The sequence below is a fragment of the Dermacentor albipictus genome, chromosome 1 (genome assembly GCF_038994185.2).
Source record: "Dermacentor albipictus isolate Rhodes 1998 colony chromosome 1, USDA_Dalb.pri_finalv2, whole genome shotgun sequence".
Taxonomy (NCBI): Eukaryota; Metazoa; Arthropoda; class Arachnida; order Ixodida; family Ixodidae; genus Dermacentor; species Dermacentor albipictus.
This window is the reverse complement of record NC_091821.1, coordinates 381,784,621-381,805,437: the sequence shown is the minus strand read 5'-3', so window position 1 is coordinate 381,805,437 and position 20,817 is coordinate 381,784,621. Positions and strand designations below refer to the sequence as shown.

The following is a 20,817-nucleotide window of genomic DNA, read 5'->3' as shown; positions in this document are numbered from 1 at the left end:
GCCTTTTTTTGACAGCCTTTCCAGATATCCCAGCATAATCATGCACATTCCGAGATGCAGCAGAAAAGCAGTACCATGCCTTTTGAGAATGGGTAGATGATGAGACGTGAAAATATTGACAGCAATGGCATGCGGTAGTTTCTGCATGCAGCTTTGGTGGTGCAGCAGCAATACATTCAATTGCTTTCTTTCATATCCTTCTTTTGCTTGGCATACCATCATGAGTACAGGTGCCGGTAACAAAACTGACCTTCTCATGTCTTTACCTAATGCCCAGTACAGATGACTTTTCCTGCTGTTTCGAACAGCGAGATTTGTGTGTATATATGTTGCTGCACTGTTCAGGAGAAAGCTTCACAGATGTGTAAGGGTCTTTATTTTTTCATATTTTCCCTGTGTAAGGTAGATGCCTGGTCTACCGAAGGTTGACTTTTAAAAGACCTTTGTTGACAAGCACTCGAAGGGAACATGCTGTAAGAAATGCCGGGTGGCCTATTCTGTGCTCACCTCTTCGCACAGAAGTGGCAGAACTGAGCAAAAGACCAAGATAAATCAAAGGAAACTGGAAGTCAGAGGCCAACAGGTATGATGCCAGTCCACTTCAGAAAAGCTGTAGGCCATGTCAGGGTTTATGGACAATCCTACAGAAATTCTGGGGCATTACCATCTAGGGCTCGTAACGCACACCATTTCTACAATTGTGAACCATTTCTATTATTGTACTGCACACATCCTAACATGTTGTGGTATGCAAAGCCTGCAAATGCAGGCTTTGCGTACCACTGCCACTGTGCCTTTGAATGTGCATCAACGGTGTCACTGCAAGCAGCAACTAAAAAATGTTTGCATCAATAATTTGCCATTTCCCTATGGTAGTACCTTTTAGCTGAGAGTGAAATGGTCTCTAGACCACAGTGTCGGGGATGCCTGCTTTTTGAGCTGACAATTGCATTCGGAAGCCTCGTGCACTTGCTTCTGTCGGCTTATTTCAGTATTGCATCCAGCATCTTGTTACAAGTGCAAAAGATTGTTACATTGAGGTAGCGAAGAGCTATATTTCTTGTTCTTCTGGTGTACTTAACAGGAAGGTAGAAATTAAGCCAGGAAACAACTGTTCTTGTTTGTATCTTTGCCATACGTGCCTGAAAAAGAAACCTGTGAAAGTGTTGCATTTGGAACCACTAAATGTAGGCAGCTCAGTGTGGCCAAAAAACGGGGAAGAAATTGCAAGAAAAGGAACAATGCCATCAGCTTAGACATTACTTTAAATAGCTATCTCGTTGTCTATGCAGCAACTGTTTGACATTTGGTGCCCTCTCATTTTCCTTTTCACAGGTGCCTGTCAACCAGCTAACCACACCATTAATAATCTGTATAGCACAAGGCATCACAAATTATTAATACAGGTGCTAATTGCAAGAACTAAACTCGACTGTTTGTAAACTAAATGGAGTTTAGTAAGCCAAACTAAATTTGTTTTATGTTGCCGAGAGTATGGAAAGCGAAGAAGCTGCACCTTGAAGTGATAGTGTCAATATATGCCCGACATACTGCCTTATATCACGGTAAGGCACAGAGGGCAGGACGGCGTTGGTACGTGTGATAGTATATTCATTCACACAACACAGTGAATTTGTTTTTTGTCTCCTCGTAACTGCACATGCAAAAAAATTTGCAGAAACTTGAATGTGATGTTTTTGAGGCTGCCATGCACATACACAATTGCAGGCATAGGAAATGCTTGCAGGCATATCACCACTGCAAAATATGATTGCAAACAATTAAGCTAGCACAGTTTAGCACTTCTGACACTGTAGCTAAAATTGTGAAACGTGGAAAAGCCTGTCTCAGTACAATGCACTTGTGCAGTATAAGCATATTTTACAATAGATGCGTGCATAGAAATTTAATTAATATACAGCCTGTTGCACAGAACAATAATTTATGGGTGGCTATATGCAAGAACAGCATTTTCAAAGTTCAGTCATCTGATAAAGGTTGCAGAATTTTATGAAAGCCATATGTAATTCGGGCATCAGAGGGCTCTAACATAAACATTAAAATTTTCTTGTCACCACAGATAAATGGCCTGGATTTTTCATGTTATAATGTTTACCGATTCCTCTCGTTAGTGAAATTAACCAGCATCGCCTGATCACAAGAGGCGCAAGAAACGGTTGTCCGTAAAAATAGATATACATTTGTAATTGAAGAAAGTATATATAAGGAGAGGGCAATTTCAGTAAGATGTAAATTTCTACTCGATCTGTAAGAGAAGCCGTGGATATTGCAACTTAAGCTGCTCTGTGCTTAGGTAGACGTACCTAAACATAAATATGACATGAGATTTCCCAATATCCCACTTCACCTTTTTATTTATTTATTTTGCCTTTTTTTGTGCCGGAGCTCAGCCACTAGGCGATAAAGCTGTGCGGAAAAAACTAACCTCTGCATGGCAGACTAGCGAAGGCCCGCAAATAGGAGTACAACTCGGTGTAATGAAGAAGAAAATGGGGGACGGCGCAAAGGAATCTAACTAGTAGCTAGATGTCCACGGAATAGCTTTCACAAGAGATTCCAAATGAGAACGCCGACGGATATATTTAAATAATATATATGTGATTTATCATACGAATGAGATACGTACAAATAAGAGTTCAGTGAGGAAGTCCTCTAAGCTGATACAGTAAGCACGAAGCATGCACCATAACAAAGCTAAGAGCACGTATGCTGTTTCACAGTAATGTGACGCATGGCCAGAGAGCAATTCGTGGTCCGCTCCGCCCGTCAAACCACGATGAACAAGTCGTACTCGTACAGTTTCTAACGCTAACTATAGTGCACCTCTCGTAGTTCTCATTTCAGTACCACATTTTAACATACATATAAAACAGTTCGACAAACAAAAGCGTGCCGGTAGCTGTGAGTTCGAATTAAGTGCTTGCAGCATTCAGCTTTCCCGCACGACGCAGAAGCCTGACCCTGACCTAGGCGACTGAGCCAACACTGAGCGCAGCTTGAGAGCGCGCCAGGTGCGTGCAGATACAAGGGGCGCACCTGTCGCATCGCGTGCGAAAAAGGTGTCGGCGCTGCAAAAATGTGTCGCGCGCCGCGCGGAGAAGCCGACTTCGAGGCTATATTGTTCAGGGTCGCGACGAATTCGTGGAATTGCTTTCATGAAAGCGAGTCTAATGAAATCGTCATCACGAGGTAACATGCCGTAAAGCATTATAATTATTCCGAAGTCTCATTGCCCGAAACAAACCGAAACTGATCGAAATGTATTATTACGGGCAGCGCACGTTAATTGCCGGTTCCGAGGCGCAGCTCGATTACGTTCACGCAAAGTTCACACATGTTCTCGCAAACGATCTTAAGAACCGAAACTCCCCAGCGCCACTGGCCAATGCCTCCTTATAGATGCCTGCCGCGTGAGCCGAGAAGCCCCACACCTCTTTCCTCCTATCCACCATAGTCGGCTGCAAGCGCTAGCGGCGGTAATCGCTGCAAACCTAAATCACCTGTCCCTGCCTCCGAGATTTTAGCGGCGTCTTTTGCGATTCCGGAGGCTGGACCGGTGGTCTCTCGTCAAGCCATTGGTCGAGCACGCGCAATCCTAGTAATCGTCACTTCCTCCGCAACAGAAAGTAGGGTGGGCTGCGAGCGCCGTCTCTCCGCGACTACCCTGAACTGCAGTGTACTCCGGCTCCAATGGGAAAACTAGTGACGCGGCAGGCATCTAGTAAAGGGGGCATTGCACAGGCAGACAGGCATGACCATCGCATTAAGTCTGCTTGTTCTAAAAAATAAACTATAAATAGTGCAAAAAATTGTTCTTATAGCACCTGAACAATAATAAGCAACCTTTATTTAACTGTTCATACGCACGTTCGAAACGATGGAAGCGACGTAACCATAGCAACATTAATTCGTTATGGCGGCAATCATGTACGCGTTTTCGCCTCTGTGAAGCTGTGAAGCTGAAATTGACTTGATTATTCAAGTTTTGTAACATCTGTTTCAGCAAAAACCAAGAAGATGCTTCACGAACTGCTTTTTGCTTTGAATGGATACCCAGGAAGCATTTTTGTGGAAAGAGAAGGCACTTTTTCGGTAATTTTATCAGAGTAGCTTGCCATTTAGTTTATGATTGTATGCGAAATCTTATTTTTACACTTTCTAAGGACCATTCACGATAGTTGAAATAAACACGATGAGTTGGAGCTTGAGGGTAACGACATCTGTACTGATAGAATCATCACGTTAAGTCTTGGCGCGTATTATACGAACTGTCTCAGCGAGGACACAGAAATGCTTCTCAGTGAACTGATACTTCTTGCGGAACGATCGAACTGAGCACTGATCCTAAGTTTCAATTTCTTGACATCACGCAGCATCAAAATATCGATGAGCAAGAACGGCTGTAAAAAGTCGAGGAGGATGTATATATATATTTCTTGACTCGGTATATGCATAAAACAATATTAGCTCTGTAGTGCGTATAAATGAGCTCAGGTATTCCTCGTGAAATGACCGTACCAGGCGATCGCCTTACAATATACTAAATGTCTCACTAATTAGTGTGCAATTTCTTTCAGGTCGCCAAAGGACTTCCTTTTTTGCACCCATCCGAGACAGCGATTCTGGATAAGCTTTGTGCTCTAGGCTACCATGTCAAGTACTTGCGAACCTTCATCTCAACTTACCGCGGTCTCATCGCTAGCGGTAATCGTCTTTTTATAAAATAATATGAACTAGCATGAGATTTGCAGGGGTTATCTCAAACAAAAATATTGTGCCACTTCTCCTACGAGGACATTTGTCACCTACTTGCTGCTCTGCGTTGATTATAACGCATAGTGGCAGTGAAGTATGGTCATATTTTTCGTATGGGATGTAGATAGTTAACTACCAGACTTGCGCCTTCTATTGAGCATCCAGTGTGGAGTAGTAGCACACTGGTTGCACATGTCAGCTGCGAGACAGTGCGATGTGCACCACACAGCTGTTTGTTGGCTCGGTGGGTATGGTGCTGCTCTGCTGATTAAAAAGTTTCGGGGTTAAGTGCTGGCTCTAGTGGACACAATATTATGATGGGGTTGAAATGCAAATGTACGTTTGAGCATTTTGGTGCATGCTAGGGAACTTCAGATAGCCAAATCAGCTGGAGCCTTCCACTGTGATGTCTCGTAGCTTAATTACGGCTTTGGATGTAGAGCACCATTATTATTATTATTATTATTATTATTATTATTATTATTATTATTATGCCTGATTGTAGAGGAAACAGTTTCGTTTATGTTTATAAGCAGTAACTTGAACAATGGGTACTCCTTTTGTCAATTACAGATAGTCAGGAAGGTGAGACGCCGCTCAGACGTGGCTTCTACCTGGATGCATTGTGCTCAGGGCTGCAAAAAGTCCTGCATCAATACTTGGAGGAACTACTTCTTCTTGAGAAAGACGTTCTCGAGGGACACCAGATCTCTCTGATGCGATTTCAAGAGGCTCTTGAAAAGGTATAAAGTTAGTTTCTTATGCAAGAAAACGTGGGATATCCAAACTCTGTAAGCAGGCTCTTCTTACAGCAGATAATGTCTTGGCCAGAATGTCAGTATGTTCTAATGGATGTTGATTCTCTGTATTACTATTAAGCTGTGCACTGGAGCCTGCCTGTGGCTTGCTGTTTTCTTTTTCTTTTTAATGTCATCTATATCTGTATAATAAAGGAATGGTGTCCAAACCCATCCTATACCTTGCAATTATTTTAGGTCTCTGCACTCCATATAATCAGAGCACCTTAAAGGGACACTAAAGCAAAACACTAACTCAGTTTAGATGGATAAGGTTCTCCTTGACAACTCTGTTCTCGTTAATTTCAAAATAATAGATTGATTATTAGAGGAGAAAATGAAGGTCAAAGTTCCGGTTCTTGAATTTTGCACTCAATCCTCAATGCTGGTACGTCACTGTGATGTCACAGATTTCTAAGTATCTTTTCGTATTTAGGCCACGTTTGTTCTGCAAAAGTTCCCAAAACTCACCTTGTTCAATCTTTGGCTTCTTTAGAACACAATGTAGTCTATCTTTACCACTAAATAATTAACTGAGCCCTAGAAGCCACTGTCTAAAATCGTGATGTCGCAGCAAGCTGCTGTGGGAATTTCAAGGAGGCATCACCACCAGTTTTTTGTTATTGAGCTTTTCCTGGATTGCCAAGCATTTCATCGTGGTAAGAGTGGTGCTTTTGATATTATAGAAGGGTAATTTACTGATAAAGAAGAAATCATTTGCATCTTTAGTTTCCCTTTAGGATATGCAGCTGTGGAAAGGGAGTCTTAGTGTGAGAAAAAGAAAGCCATCAAATAATTTGGTGGGAGGTCAGGTGAGCATAAAGAATGGTACAAGGAATGACTTGAACCACAGCAGATGATCTGAAGGTTGCAATCATAAAGTAAGATAGAGATGTCTTTAATGAAGGCTGGAGAAGTTCTCCTGGCTGCAGGCATGTGTCCAACTCCAGATGTATAGTGAAAGATGAAACTACACCATACAAGAACTTAAGCATGCAAGCAGCACTGATAAGTCTGCACTCAACACCATCTATGAAGTCTCTGTAAGACCAGATTTCAGCAGCACCTGGTTGGTATTTGATATAACTTCTGAGGTAGCATTGTTGTCACTAGAGTGGAAGCAGAAGTGCAGATCAAAGTAAAACAGTAGTGAGTAGACAAGCAGGAGAAGAAATGATAAAGGGGATGTGGTACTTCTTGGTTTTATTGATTTGTTATTATTTTTTCAATAGTGCAGTGCTTCCCCACCTCTAATCTTGGAGTGTAGCGCGAAGTGACACAGCCAAAGACTAGAAGCAGACACCTCGTCCTGTCTGCTTCTAGTCTCTGTCTATGTCACTTCGCACTATCATCCAAGGTTATGTTACCGTACCAACTTGTCCAACTTTCTATCCTTTTTCTCACACCTTTTACTACCATGTCATTTACACCCACGAGGTGGCACTACCTTTTTGTGAACAGGTGCTTAAGTAAGAGGCACTGTTATGTACCAGTGCAATGCAATGTGCTTCCTTACAGGATCATGTGCACATGTGCTGGACATTCATGTATATTTTGTGATTTTAGCAATTGGTTCTTAGACCACTGCATGCATAATCAGTGTTGCTGCATTGCAGTGTGGTTTGGCCGTCTAGGCTATTGAGATCCCAAAGTTGTGGATGGCAAGGATGAAAGTCCTCCTTACCCAGAAGCAGTGTGAAGTGCTGGAAAATGCAGAATATGAGATATGCCACATGGCCTGGAGCTAGCTTTGCTGAAGCGTTCACCAATGCTAGAACTTTCGACGGAACGGTGGTAGTACCTACCCTTGCAATTTTTTTAGGGCATTTACACTGCCTTTAATCTTGTAAGACATTTAATGACATTCACAAGTTTCCTGTTCTCTCTTCTATCATGCCACACTTAATACCGAGTCAGTTTCTGTTGTGCTGATATAACAAATATACAACTTTCCTTCTTTTTTCTTTTTTTTTATATGCTATGTTAGGTTTTGGTAAAGCTATGTCAGTTAACATCTATCAGTCCCTTTCTCCTTATATACATATTTTTTTTGCTTTATCGTTTTCTTTCTACATTGTTAGCAACTTTAGTCAGTGGCAACCTAAGAATGCAGCAGCAAATACACCACTGTAAAACTCAAAGAGAATTTATATAGATATGCCAGCCAATTACATTCGCTTATGTCCATGACGTCTCGGCCGAGATGAGCTTCTTTCAGCGTCCGCATTAAGGGAGCATGAATATTCGAATTTTAGAATGTAAATGGAATAGCCTTTGCTATTTGATTCATATTCAAATTGAGAATTAGCCATTCAAAGTTATTGAATATTTGTTTTTGTTCAAATGTAAGAGATAACAACGCTTATAGGAGTCTACAGAGCATTCTTGAGAAAGATGGGTGCAACTGGTGATTGCTCTGAATTATGCTGCTGCAGCAAAACCATGGTTGCTCCACAGAGGCACCAGTTGCTCAGCAAACACATGATGTGAATGACTTCTGCTTAATAATTGCCAGTGATTCAGTAAGGATGGTCTTCCCTTTAGGCTGCTTACAAATTTGTTTTCTCCATTTAGGCAAAACAAATTATTATCTGGACACTGTCACCATGTTTACATTCTTTTAAAATGATGTGTGCTGCAATGAACAGAGCACTCTATGGGCCTCTGGTGATGGAGGTTCCTGTGTTTCATCTTGATGGAACATGGTTATAACAAAGCATTTGTATTTATATAACAGAACATTTATATTATTACATGATATTATTTATATAATCGAACATTTTGTATTTCACTTTGTTTAGAAATGAAAAAACTATTCGGTATTCAATTCAATATTCGACTGTGATGTTTTGTGAATATTCTTATTCGATTTGAATGGAAAATTTAGCTGTTCAAAGATCCCTAATCAGCACCTCATGGGAGCTTTGTTTTGAGTTATGAAGGCACAGACGGTAGGTGCAGCACAGTTTTATAGGTGGAACCTGTTCTGAATTTTTTATGTTGTCACTGAGTGTTGTCTATTTATTGCGGTCCCCATCTATTAGCTGGCAGCTGTAAAGATTTTACTATGGCAAATACATGACTTTCAACTTTGTTTGCTTTACTGACCATGGTACCTAACATTGGTGCGTGCACTTTTCCTGTACGCAGTACCACTTGCTGTTTCTGAAGTTGCGTGACCTGGTAGCTGAAATTGAATCCGGTAAGGTGCATGGCTGCAGTATCCTTCAGTCTCTGCACAAGGCTTCCACTACAGCGCTCCCCATTGCTAAGAAAAGCATGTCGCTGTGAGTCTGCACATTTTGAGCACCCTCTTTAGGAGATTGGAATTTTTATTGCATTTCTTTGTTCATTTTTTTGCGTTTTTTTGTTCACTGTGAGCCAGAGCACAAAATCTGCCATCAAGTGATAGTTAATATAATGGCAAAGCTTTACACGCTGGTTTTTCACACTGTCAAACCTAGTGCAATGGAACATAATGTTTTTCACCAAAAAAGACAGAAAAAGAGAAAAGTGCATAGCAAGAACAGAGAAACTTGAGGAAGACATCTGTTCTTGCTTTGTGATCTTTTTATTGCTTTACTGTGCTATGTTTTAATATCATTGTCTCTACTTAATTAGATATGTATCAGGATAAAGGCTCAATTAGTTCAGTGCTGTGTCATGTTGCTTTCTCTTTATGTATTCATCCTCAATGCGCATAGTGATTTGTTAAACGAACTTAGAAAGCAACAATTGTTCCCCCCACTTGTGGATTGTTAGTTTACTGTAGCTGGCACTCAAGATCGACTACACACACCTTTGAAACAGCAGCAGCTTCATGCCTGTTAACCTTTTGCATCCTAACCTTGGTGGCAATTCTCAAAGAAATTTTTCAAAAATTTTGGTGCCACTCAGGTCACAGGTTGAGCAGCTTATGTTGTCAGACTGTCATTGTGCGTAGTTCTTGTTGTAGGAGCGCTGTCTGTCAGTCCCAGCACCGGAAGGTGGACGTGCTCGAGACCTAAATTTGAGGCAGCCCCTAGTGCATGTCCTCCCCCTGCAAGTTCACTTCTCTGTAGTAAAGTGTGCTGGTTTCCAATTATCTTTTCTTGAGTTACAGTCATTCCTAATGGAAACACTCAATGGCAGTCTTCAGTCAGATCGATGCAGGAGCATGATGCAAACTTTTTAACATGGTGAATTTCGTTGTATAGAGGCTTGCCGATGAAGTTCACTTTGATTTATTAGGTTGTCCCTGCTCTGTTCCTCATTTATGTCACTGTCAGAAACAAATTGTGGTCATGTGAGAATGTCAATGAAGTCTTGCACAGAGGTACTTTTGCAATATGGCGTGCCATCTTAAGAATAATCACCACAAGACACTTTCGATACTGTTGCCTGTGTTGCTGCTAGGGTGGTGTTCAGGGCATGGAATCCACCAAGTCCATCGGCTACTACGTCAGGTTGTGGAAAATGAAGGAAAAAGGGTTTATTACATTAGTTACACGGCCCCAGTGCAGAAGCCCACTCCATTCAGGAGCAAGTTAAACGTCTCAGTTCACATCAGGACCCTCTGTCCTCACTCTCGAAAAGTTTCTGCTTTTAATCCCCTCGTCTTTCCTAGGAGAGTCCACTAGGGAATCTCAAGACTGTCCAGCAGCAAATCACCTTTGTAGACACTCCATTGCGATACCCTGCCCATGCTCACCATAACCTGCAGTAACTCCGCCTCCAAGAAACTGGTATGAAATCTGTGGAAAGCAATCATTCCCCCCCCCCCTTCCCCCCATTCTTCACTCAGTCTGCAAGGTGAAGGGTGGGCTGAGGGCCTTTCGTGGAACCCTGCCACAGCCGATTTAAATGCTCTCTTGATGGCTGGATAAGTGCCGAGGGATGGGTGGTGATTTGACTCGTCTAATTAACTGCACCTATCAATTCGTTGTCATGGTTCCCTCCCATTCATCCTTTTCTGCTGTTTCTAGGTACTGATGGGGTGAGCGCTTTTAGTCATTGTCCACGCCGCATTGACGTCTGGATTGGAGGTGCAGTGGTTTGACACATGGCAAACGTTCAATTAACACCCTTGGTGGCGTTGAGACGTAAAAGCTGTTACTGCGTCTTCACAAAGGCTAATTTTGCTGTAGTTTCAATGGAGAAATTCAGTGACAATATGTTTGTTTATTTCTGGTACAAACATATTTTCAGTGACTGTCTGTGTTGCTCAGAACTTTTGTGAACTGCTAAAAGTAAATGAAGCCCTTCAACTTTCCACGTATAGCTTAACTTGATTGTAATAAGTAGCATTGGCAGTAAAAGCTTGTCCATTTTATGCAACACTGACCGTCAAGTGAACACTGAAATTTAGCTAAAAAGTCTGCTATTAGGATTATGCAAAAGCCATTCAGAGACTACAAAAACATACTTTATTACAAAAACACACTACTGCAATGTTGAAGTACTTAAAACATTCTTTCTGTGAGCTCTGATTTTCACTCAAGTGTGCCATTACTCAATGTCAACCTACAGTGTGATGACGTTGGGTGTGCGCATTTGTCTTTGAAATTCCAACGTATACCCCCCTAGTGCCCACCCAAATATGTTTAAAGTGCAGTTTTTAGTTAGATGCTTATTTATACGTACAGATACCCTAACAGATTCCACAAGTTAGAACACTGCTTGACTGGGGGGAGAGTTAATGAACATGCAAAACAGTCGGTTGCTCACCGAAATAATGATAACAGGAAATCTCAAATATAGCAGCACTCATAGCATGTGAAAGCAGTGAAAAGGAATGAGTACACAATATAAGAAATGAACACCAACTGTACAGGATATAAATGTTAAGTTTTGCAACAGTAATATACACACACACACACATACAGACACACACACACAGACACACAGACACACACACACACACAAACACACACACAAACACGCACACACACACACACAGGGTGTCCCAGCTAACTTGGACCAGGATTTTGAAAAAAACCTATGCGTTCTTCAGAACAGAAATCGCATGGATGTTGTTAACGTTTATCTAAACGTACAGTACCATTTGTTTTGCTCATCTTTTTTTGAGTAATTAGCCGAGGTAAATTAATTAACTTTTTAAATATAGCTTGAAATGTTCAGGCGTCAACAGGAAAGTTGTGGAGCTTCACAAATATTGCCTAACCCAGGTACTTCCAAGAGATAGACTTAGCGTGGCCATTTTTATTTGAGAAAAACGAAAGCCCGTGCAGTTTAAGAAATACCATGTGACAGCGCGCTTTGTGCACCCGAGTGCACCGCGATTACAGCACTCTCATCAATGATTTGATATGTGAGTGGTGAGGTCGGCATTTCAAAGTCTTCAGTGTCAAGAGTTCTTAGGAAGGCTGAAATGCATCCCTATCACCTCCAACTGCATCAAAAGCTGCAAGAAAGATACTTTCAATGGTGGATTGATTTGTCAAATTGGATCCTTGTGTACAGTGATGAAATACCGGATTTTGTTGACAAAGTGCTCCGGACAGATGAGGCAACCTTATCCAGAAATTCTCAAGTCAACATCCATAATGCGCATTACTGGAGCGATACGAACCCGCATTGGGTAGCGCAGGCCAGACACCAGTACCAATGGTCATTGAGTGTGTGGTGCGGTATCTTTGACGGAAGAATAATTGGCCTCATATTTTTTGACCACATGCTCACTGCTCAGTGCTACATGAACGACATCTTGGAAGGCCCAATCGAAGATTTTCGCTGTGATCTTCCTCTTGCGTTTTTAAAGTGAACTGAAGTGAGCAGCAGCCTTGCCCGAGCCTGGCTTGACAAAGCCTTCAAACATCAGTGGGTCGGGCGGCATGGACCAGTGGCATGGCCTGCAAGGTCGCCGGACTTGACACTTCTTGACTTCTTGTGGGGACCTGTGAAAGACCGAGTGTATCGCAAACCTACAACTACACCAGAAGCGCGAAAGGCAGAGATTGGCGAGGCCTGCAGCGAGATACCGTCTTGCGTCATCAAAAAAGCTACATCAGATGTGCTGAAAAGGTGCCAATACTGCATTATGGCAGAGGGCGACTTGTTTGAACACATTCTTTAGACAGACATCACAGCGGATAAAACTCTACAACCATTATCCATAAAAAGAGCCATCTGTGTGAAACTTTTGTACAGCGTTGAAAAGGCACCTAAGTAATATGAAATTACAAATTCTCTGCCGACAAGGTATGGACAGGAAGCTAAAAAGCAACCTTCTGTGTCAGTTTACAATTCTTCCTTTTGTGACAACCAGCGTTATTCACATGACGTTATCAAGCTTGTTATAATGCATGTTTGCTTGTTGGGGTCTTGCTCCCCAATTCGAACTCATGAGCTTGTCAATTTTCCTCCGCATGCATTCTGCTAGCGTGAGAGTGCAATTATTGCTGCAAAAATGGGAGCCATGATGTATTTAAACTGCCGCGCGAACCCACTGGCGTTTATCTCGGAACCAAGCACAACGCGAAGCTCTGTCGTGGGCACCACGAAAGGCGCTAAGCGAGCGATGTTTTGTTACAAAGCATGGTTGAGAGCGCTGTAATCGTGACGTGTTCGGGCGCACAGAGCGCAGTGTCACGTGCTATTTTTTAAACTCCGAAGGCTTTCGTTTTTCCTGAATAAAAACGGCCACGCTAAGTTCATCTCATTGGAAGTGCCTGGGTTGGGCAATATTTGTGGAGCTCCACAACTTTCCTATTGACACCTGAATGTTTCAAGCTATATTTAAAAAGTTAATTAATTTATCTCGGCTAATTACTCTAGAAAGGTGAGTAAGAAAATAGTACTGCAGGGTTAGATAAATGCTAACAACATCCATGCAATTTCTGTTCTGAAAAACGCATAGGCCTTTGCAAAATCTTGGTCCAAGTTAGCTGGGACACCCTGTGTGTGTGTGTGTGTGTGTGTGTGTGTGTGCGTGCGTGTGCGTGTGCGTGTGTGTGTGTGTGTGTGTGTGTGTGTGTGTGTGTGTGTGTGTGTGTGTGAGAGAAATAGCTCAAACTAATTGCATCAATATTATATTTAATAGTGTACAAAGTGCATTCTGACAAGAAGGCAGTAAAAATTTTTTTATTGCCAAGATAGTTCACATGAGTTAGTGATACAGTTTGGAAGGCCTTTCCAATGTTTAATGGCACCAGGAAAAGGTGAGTCACTAAGCACTTGTGTTTGACTTAACGACCATTGAAAGCAAAAGTTACTGTCCAGGTGGAATGAAAAGCTATGTTGTCAGATAAGCAGCAGTGTGGGATGGATGGTGACTGCAGATTATTTTTTGAAGTAGACAAATGAGTGCTGCATTACTACAAAGCTGTAAGCAAGGGACTGATAACGATAATATTGATCCTGTTCTGCTAGAACTTCAGTTGTAATCACATGCAACAAAGCATGCGGCACAATTTTGAGTGGTTTACAAGATAGGCCTGATGCAACAACCAGGTTGCTGAAGCCTACTCTAGTTCTCGGGCAAGAAATTTTTTAATATAGGTGGATACTGCATGGGATTGAGCATATTGAAGTAAATCACGACCTAGCAAGTTCTATTCTCTGTCATAATATTGTATAGTATGCAATAGTATCAGTTTACCTCATAACAGGAACATGAGGTACAGTACAAGAAAGTGGTCTAAGTGTACATCTAAATGACTTTTGTATCCACCTCCCTGCCATTTGTGCAGGCTCTCGCAGGCTGGCTATGGAGTGCTGTGCCAGCAGATTTCCTCCTGGGTGTTGTATGGTATTCTGCATGACCCACACCAAGAATTTTTTGTTGTACAGAAGTTGGGCACCGACATGTCGCGGACACAACGCAACACCAGCAGCAGTCTTTTAGAGGTTTGTTGTAACATGTATCCTGCCCTTTACATATCTCCCTGCAAGACCAAGTGTTATTCCACTGATCTCACGCTTAATGCAGGTGTAGTCTAACTGTGCCATTTGGGCCATTTTGCTACAATTCGACTTGCCTATTCCTGGCTGCGTTCACTCATGTGCCATCTATGCAAAAGTGTGGTATTTTCGTGTTTTCACAGCAATGCAATGTTTTCAATACGGTTATGCAACTACTGTACTCAACTATTCAAATCAATTTTTGAACATTCATATAATTCAGTTTGTGACTCGATTATCTAATACTTGGCTGAGGTCGATGCATTGCATGCAGCCTTACCACGGCGCTCAGTTGGTTTTCTGACAAAAAAAAAATTAGTTCTGAAGTTTCTATGTGGCACAACCACTATCTGATTGTGGGGCACGCCTGTCTTCGTACAAGGGTCGTACGGATCATCATCTCCAATCGAAACAGTTCCTATACCCTGTGGGGGTTCCACTCTGCATGTGGTTAGGGCGGAAGGTGAGCTCCGGATCTAGCCCCACGCAGTCGCCCCGTGGTACTCCCCAACCCGTAGCGCGGGAATCACGGCTATGTCGGGTTCGAATGAATAGGGCAATGAGCGGCGTCAACTTTAACAACGTTTATTGCTACCAGCAATAAAGAACACTGGCAGAAGGACGTCCTCTCTGTAATAAGTAATAATAGGCTGGCCTCGTTGTTGGCAAGCTGTTGTTGTGTCTTACGTCACTGTTGTCGTGTCTTGCTTCACTGTTGTGCAGCACTTACTGATGGCACAGTAATAAGCTTCGCCAAACGGTTACAGATTACTGCTGTACTACACCAAGTGTTCCAGGAAGACCAATTTTTCTGCTCTGAAACTGCTCGAAAATGCTGGTGTGGCTGCTCCTAAACTGCTCCAGAACGACATTTTTCCTGTTCCAAAAAATGTTCCAAATCCTAAACTGGCTGGACTACTCGTCAGCAGCACGTCTGTAGAGACGGCTACATAGAATACCGTGCAGGGTGAATGCGTGAAGCATTGACCGACCGACCACTCTCACATGCTAAATATGGGTCAGAAATGGTTAGACTAGTAGCAGCCAGATACTTCGTAGCACTACACTAAGTGAATGGCTAGTTTGAAATTGCACTTTAGTTTTGCAATGTCTTGTGTGTCACAGCCCATGGTAATTGTTGTTATTTGGACTGGTTCTATTGCCTGTGCTAAATTTGGAATGTATAGTTTGTTATATGTCGTCTCATCACTGTGTAGTGGCGGAAGCAGGGAACAGGCCGCTCATTCAGTTCCTCATGTATACTTCTTATTTGAGCTCTGAACATTGCCATTTTGTAGAAGGGCAACACTAAACTCAATCTGGTCGTGACAATAACAAATTGACAGTTTTCCAGTTTGAGAGGTGATGATATTCCATGCAGATATTTAAAACCTTAAAAGTGCTGCATAATTGCAACACTTCAATGCATCTTCTCTATCAAGTCATTGTGTAAGCTTGCTAAGGTGTAGCAAGGAAGATAGGTACATTTTGTTTAAGAGAAAATGACAGCTAATGCATGCGATATTTTTGAGCAATCATTCAAAATGGGCTTTATTTAAAGGTAGCGGCAGTTTGTATTTATATATGTAGTGTCAGGCTCAGCTTGTGTCTAGATGGGTAATACTATACTGGGTGCGGCTTGCATCTATAATAACAAATTTGCCATTACGACTCATTGCTGTTATATGAACACTGGTCTAATAGCATTTATACATGCAAGTTTTGTGTTTTTTATATTGCAGGCTCCTTTAGAGTCAATGGATGACTTTGGCTTGGAACCCAAACTGCTGCCTGACCAGCTCTCAGGTTCTTTTGCCAGAAAAGTGCTTTTTGCTGGCTCAGCTGTACGAGTCTTTGGGCAGTCTATGGGTGAGTTTATGGGCCATGTAATGCGTAGCATGAAATGCGCTGTTACGGAAGTTAGGAAAGTTACGGAATGGGTGCCAAAAGAAGGGAAGCACAGCTCAGGACAGCAGAGATTTCAATAGTGTGATGAAACCAGGAAATACTCAGGCCTATAGTGAGATCAGCTGACACAAAAATGTAATTGAATATTGCCCGGAGAGCCTTTCGTCCTGCAGTGGGCATAAATGTGATGATGCTGATGATGATAATGGGTGGGTTTCCCGTAGTGACTGTCTCAATGCATTATTTATTGCCAAGTAGCATGATTGTAGAAGTTGTGCACAAATCTCTGATGTGAAAAACAAGCTGGTCAAAATAACTCGGGCTGTTGCACTATTTCCAACAGCTGGTTGCATTAGGTGCATTAGTGTGAAATGAGCTGATGGTTTCTTTGTTCTTCAATATTTCCAACTTGGGAGCACATTATGCACTATGCTTGCAACTTTTCTCTGAAAACAGAGCAAAGCATTAAACTTGCTGTGTACTTACAGACCCTATAAAGTACAGATAAGAGTTGTTGGTTTTTCTTTTGTCATTGAAAACCATGGCAACTATAATTGTAGCATCAAGTCACACATATGGCAGTGTTAAGATATTAAATGCTCTCAGAATTCTATATTTTTTTTTGGGGGGGGGGGGTAATTAATCTTTTTTTTTTTTCTCCTGGTGGATGACTTTCAATCCTCTTCATTAGCACAAATTTGGAAGCCTAGCTATTAGCAACAAAAGCTAAACCCTGCAGCAACAGAGAATGAATAGCAGGCAGGATCTTGGTTTGAGCTATTTGCTATGTCATACTTCAAGAAAAATAAATGGCTTGAAACAGACATAGACGGAGAAACACATACGGCACCCATCCTGTTGTATGCATTTCTCCGTCCACGTATGTTTTGTGCCATTTATTTTTTATCGTATCATGAGAAGCCAACAAACAAAAACACCAAGGACAACATAGGGGAAATTACTTGTACTTACTAATTGAATTTAAAAAATGATAAATTAATGGCAATGAAAGTGTATGAAAAAACAACTTGCCGCAGGTGGGGAATGATCCCATGTCTCCGCATCATGGGTGCGATGCATCGCACACATGATGTCTTTGTTTGTTGGCTTCTCATGATACAATTAATAAAAATTGGGCCCCTCGGTTCATCCCCTTTCTTCTCATTTATTTTTTTATCAAGTTTAAGTAACAGAAGCTGCAGTAAAAGGTATACACACTTGTTAATTTGTGCCATAAACTTGCCTTACTGTTAGAACTGCCACCAGGAATTTTTTTTACCATTTATGAGTGTTAGTTACACTTTGATATAGTTAACGTGAATATAACTAATTATCAAATATAACCAAGGTTATTTAAAAGTTGGTCGGTCTTGCTTTATTGCAATGAGTATTTACTACTACCATAACGAAAAATAATGGAAAAGACCATCAAAACCAACAGGAGACCCCATGGTGGTCCCTGTCCATGGGGTAAAAAATAGACAGCTATCTCAACAAAGCCTGGGAACGGGCTCCTTCCTTGCCCATATTTTCTGCCTCTCTTGCTAAGGGAGCAACAGGATCGCAGGCATAATTTTTTAGCATGAAAGCATGGAGCTCTATGGCATGATCTCGACAAGCATGTATAAAGGTTGAGAAAAGTTCAAATAAAGTGGAAACATAAAAATATTGTGCTCAAGCGACCAAAGTGATAAGCGCTGTTTATCTTGAATGCAAAATTGTTACTCTTTCCATTTATGTGATCACACAACTACCGGCATTTCCCAACGTGACAGATCATTGCTTGCATGATACTTGCAATAACTAGACTTTGTGAGCTTTGTGAGCAGAGCAACGAGTTAAAAGGTGGACAAAATACTACTTTGCTGAGCTGTACTCACAAATTAGATAATTCGTGGGTTCTTGAACATTTGAACAGAAATTTTCGCCTAGTGCTTTGACCACACAGTACTCGCTTTCACTACCTGCATGCAGATGCATAATCAAGGCGAGTGCAGCTATTCTCTATTGACGCACAGCGCAAGGGCAGCTTGACATGAACAGATGTCAGGAAAACTTTCTGAAAAGCACCAATTAAGACATCGTACGATGCGGGTGACCGCACTGCAAATCAATATGCAACAGAAGGTTCAGTAGGCAATTTCTAGCTGCATCTTCAGTTTTCCTCCACCAATAGGGTGAGCAGCAATAATACAGAAACAGCAACAGCGAGTAGTGCCACAGAATAGGTAACTTCGTTCATTATAAGGGTAGTTACGGTAAAATAGTAAACAAAATATGCGAATGCAAGGCCTGACACCACAAGCAAATGATAGAAAATGTTCCCAACCATATGTTCTCCTACAAGCAACGTCGTTGAGACACTTGTCTATTCTTCCACTGTGCCCCTATAGGAGGCATCATGCTAATGCTTCTTTTGCATAGGCCCAGGGCGGGATTATTTTTAGTAGTACATATATTATTTTTTGTTTGTTTATTTGCGAATATTGGCATGTACACTTATAATGAATATTGAATGTAACAAAGGCATTTTTCATTGATGTTCCAATGGGGAAATTTTCTCGTCTAATATAGAATATTTTCTCATTTGTAGTTGAAATGAAATATGAAGTTTGCATGGTGTCCATTTAGTTAAAGCAGAGGCTTATTTACATTATTTCATACATGCATGTAATGCAGTTCTCAACTGAATATCGGTTCGCCGAGGCTCCAATAAGTGTTATTCTTTGTATTCAAATAGAAAAGAATATTTGACAGTTTCACATAATGAATAATGAATTGAATAACCTATCGAATAATAAAACTGTTAGAATGTTGAAAATTTCAGCTATTGGCACGCCTCTGTTATTTTTTATTTGTATAAGAGTTTATTATGACGAGGTACAACTGTATTAAGTCGTAAGCTCGTTATCTTTTATCTGTGTAGAGCGGCCAATCTACACGGCAGAGCAAGAGACAGAGTTCTTGGATCGCCTGCAGAAAATCAGCGAAGCTGCAGAGATCGATTTGTTTCAGCTGGAAGCCTTTGTGAACGACGTTCGCTCAGCTGCAGCTGCGGTAAACACCATTCATTCATTTTAGAATTCAGGAATATCTAACTGCCTTGAAACATATTAACAGAATCATTCAACAGTACCACAGATATTGTGGCACCACAAGATTTGGCCAGGTACGTTGTGTTCTCCTACATTCGAAACTACCAATACATACCTTTTTTAGGCTCCATTGGAGCACAATGACTGTGAATGTGAAACTTGACACCACGCAACTCAGCCAACACCATGTAATATCAGCAGTTTTTCGTTACTGCATGTACATGTGTAGAAGGCTGCTAGAAAATACAATACTGCATGGCGAGCCTAATGGCTAGAGTGCCTAGAGAAAGCGAAAATGCGAGTGGTAAATTTGGCACGAGGCATGAAGCGTTGAGGGATTGCTGAGGACACTCCTCATGCAAGAATTAAAAAAAATATAGGAGGTTTTTCATTAAATGTACATCAAATGAAGCGGGCATGCTGCATAACTCTGGTCAGTCTAAGCATACCAAAAGTGACCTTTTGTAATAGGGGGCAGTGGACTGCACCTTTTGCTCGTCACTTTCCACCTAACCCAACTATTCTTCTCTCGATCAGCCTTTTTTTTTTTAAATTCTGTTAATTAAAGGTGATGCGACCTGTCCCAATTTTCTGGCAGCTGGCAACCTTTTATTCCTCACAAAGAGGTAAGCTGAAATCAGTTATGGGCCTTCCGACATCACCGTAGCCTTGGTAGCATTAGTATGTACCTCAAAACAACATTGCCAAAAAGCACGGGCACCAGCTGTAGCGATAAGTCTGCTTTTAAAGCAACTTCACTTTTCTTCACACTGATAGCCTGAGTGAGCGTGCGTTAGCCAAGTCCATGCACCATTACCAAGGTGTCATAGTGACAACGTTTGACAAATATCTGGCAACAAGTATTTGACAATGAGACATCATGCAACCTATGACACACACCACATACTTCATCAAAGTTGTTTAAAACAATCTGAAAATGTCACATTTGTTGTAAACATTTTGGATGATTTATGCGATTCTCCGCTGCTCACTTGACATGTTTCGCCTTTGCTTCTCATCTCATCTTACAGTGATTCTGTGTCTTGTCACATGGTATAATATCCGGTTCTATTTTTTCTGTGCTGGCAGTAAAGTTCTCTAAACTGGGTTTGCTGTGTCCTGTATGTCCTGTACTTCCTCGTCCTGAGCTTCGATAAGACAAAGAAAACCAATGCTTTGCTCACCACCGCCACCACTATTCAGGCTCGAACTCCCATGCAAGCATCCAGGAAACAGATGCACTAACCACTAAGCTGTCATGGAAAATTTGTTGAAAAGTTTGTGTGGGGCGTTGTGCACCATGCACACTCTAGTGTCTGCACGTTATTTTGGAGGCCACA

General features: G+C 41.6%; 1 protein-coding gene across 2 annotated transcripts in view; it reads left to right on the top strand.

Moving 5' to 3' along the window:
• Positions 1-3,906: 3,906 nt before the first annotated feature.
• The window catches only part of LOC135900310 (gamma-tubulin complex component 4-like), a 40,108-nt gene continuing 23,197 nt past the window's right edge, over positions 3,907-20,817 (top strand). For both annotated transcript variants that reach the window (XM_065429789.1, XM_065429788.1), the window contains exons 1-7: positions 3,907-4,113; positions 4,599-4,725; positions 5,350-5,519; positions 8,724-8,860; positions 14,264-14,420; positions 16,217-16,343; positions 19,309-19,439. In XM_065429789.1, the coding sequence (XP_065285861.1) occupies positions 4,039-4,113; positions 4,599-4,725; positions 5,350-5,519; positions 8,724-8,860; positions 14,264-14,420; positions 16,217-16,343; positions 19,309-19,439 (924 nt within the window). In that variant the 5' untranslated portion in view covers positions 3,907-4,038. The remainder of the gene's footprint in view (positions 4,114-4,598; positions 4,726-5,349; positions 5,520-8,723; positions 8,861-14,263; positions 14,421-16,216; positions 16,344-19,308; positions 19,440-20,817) is intronic.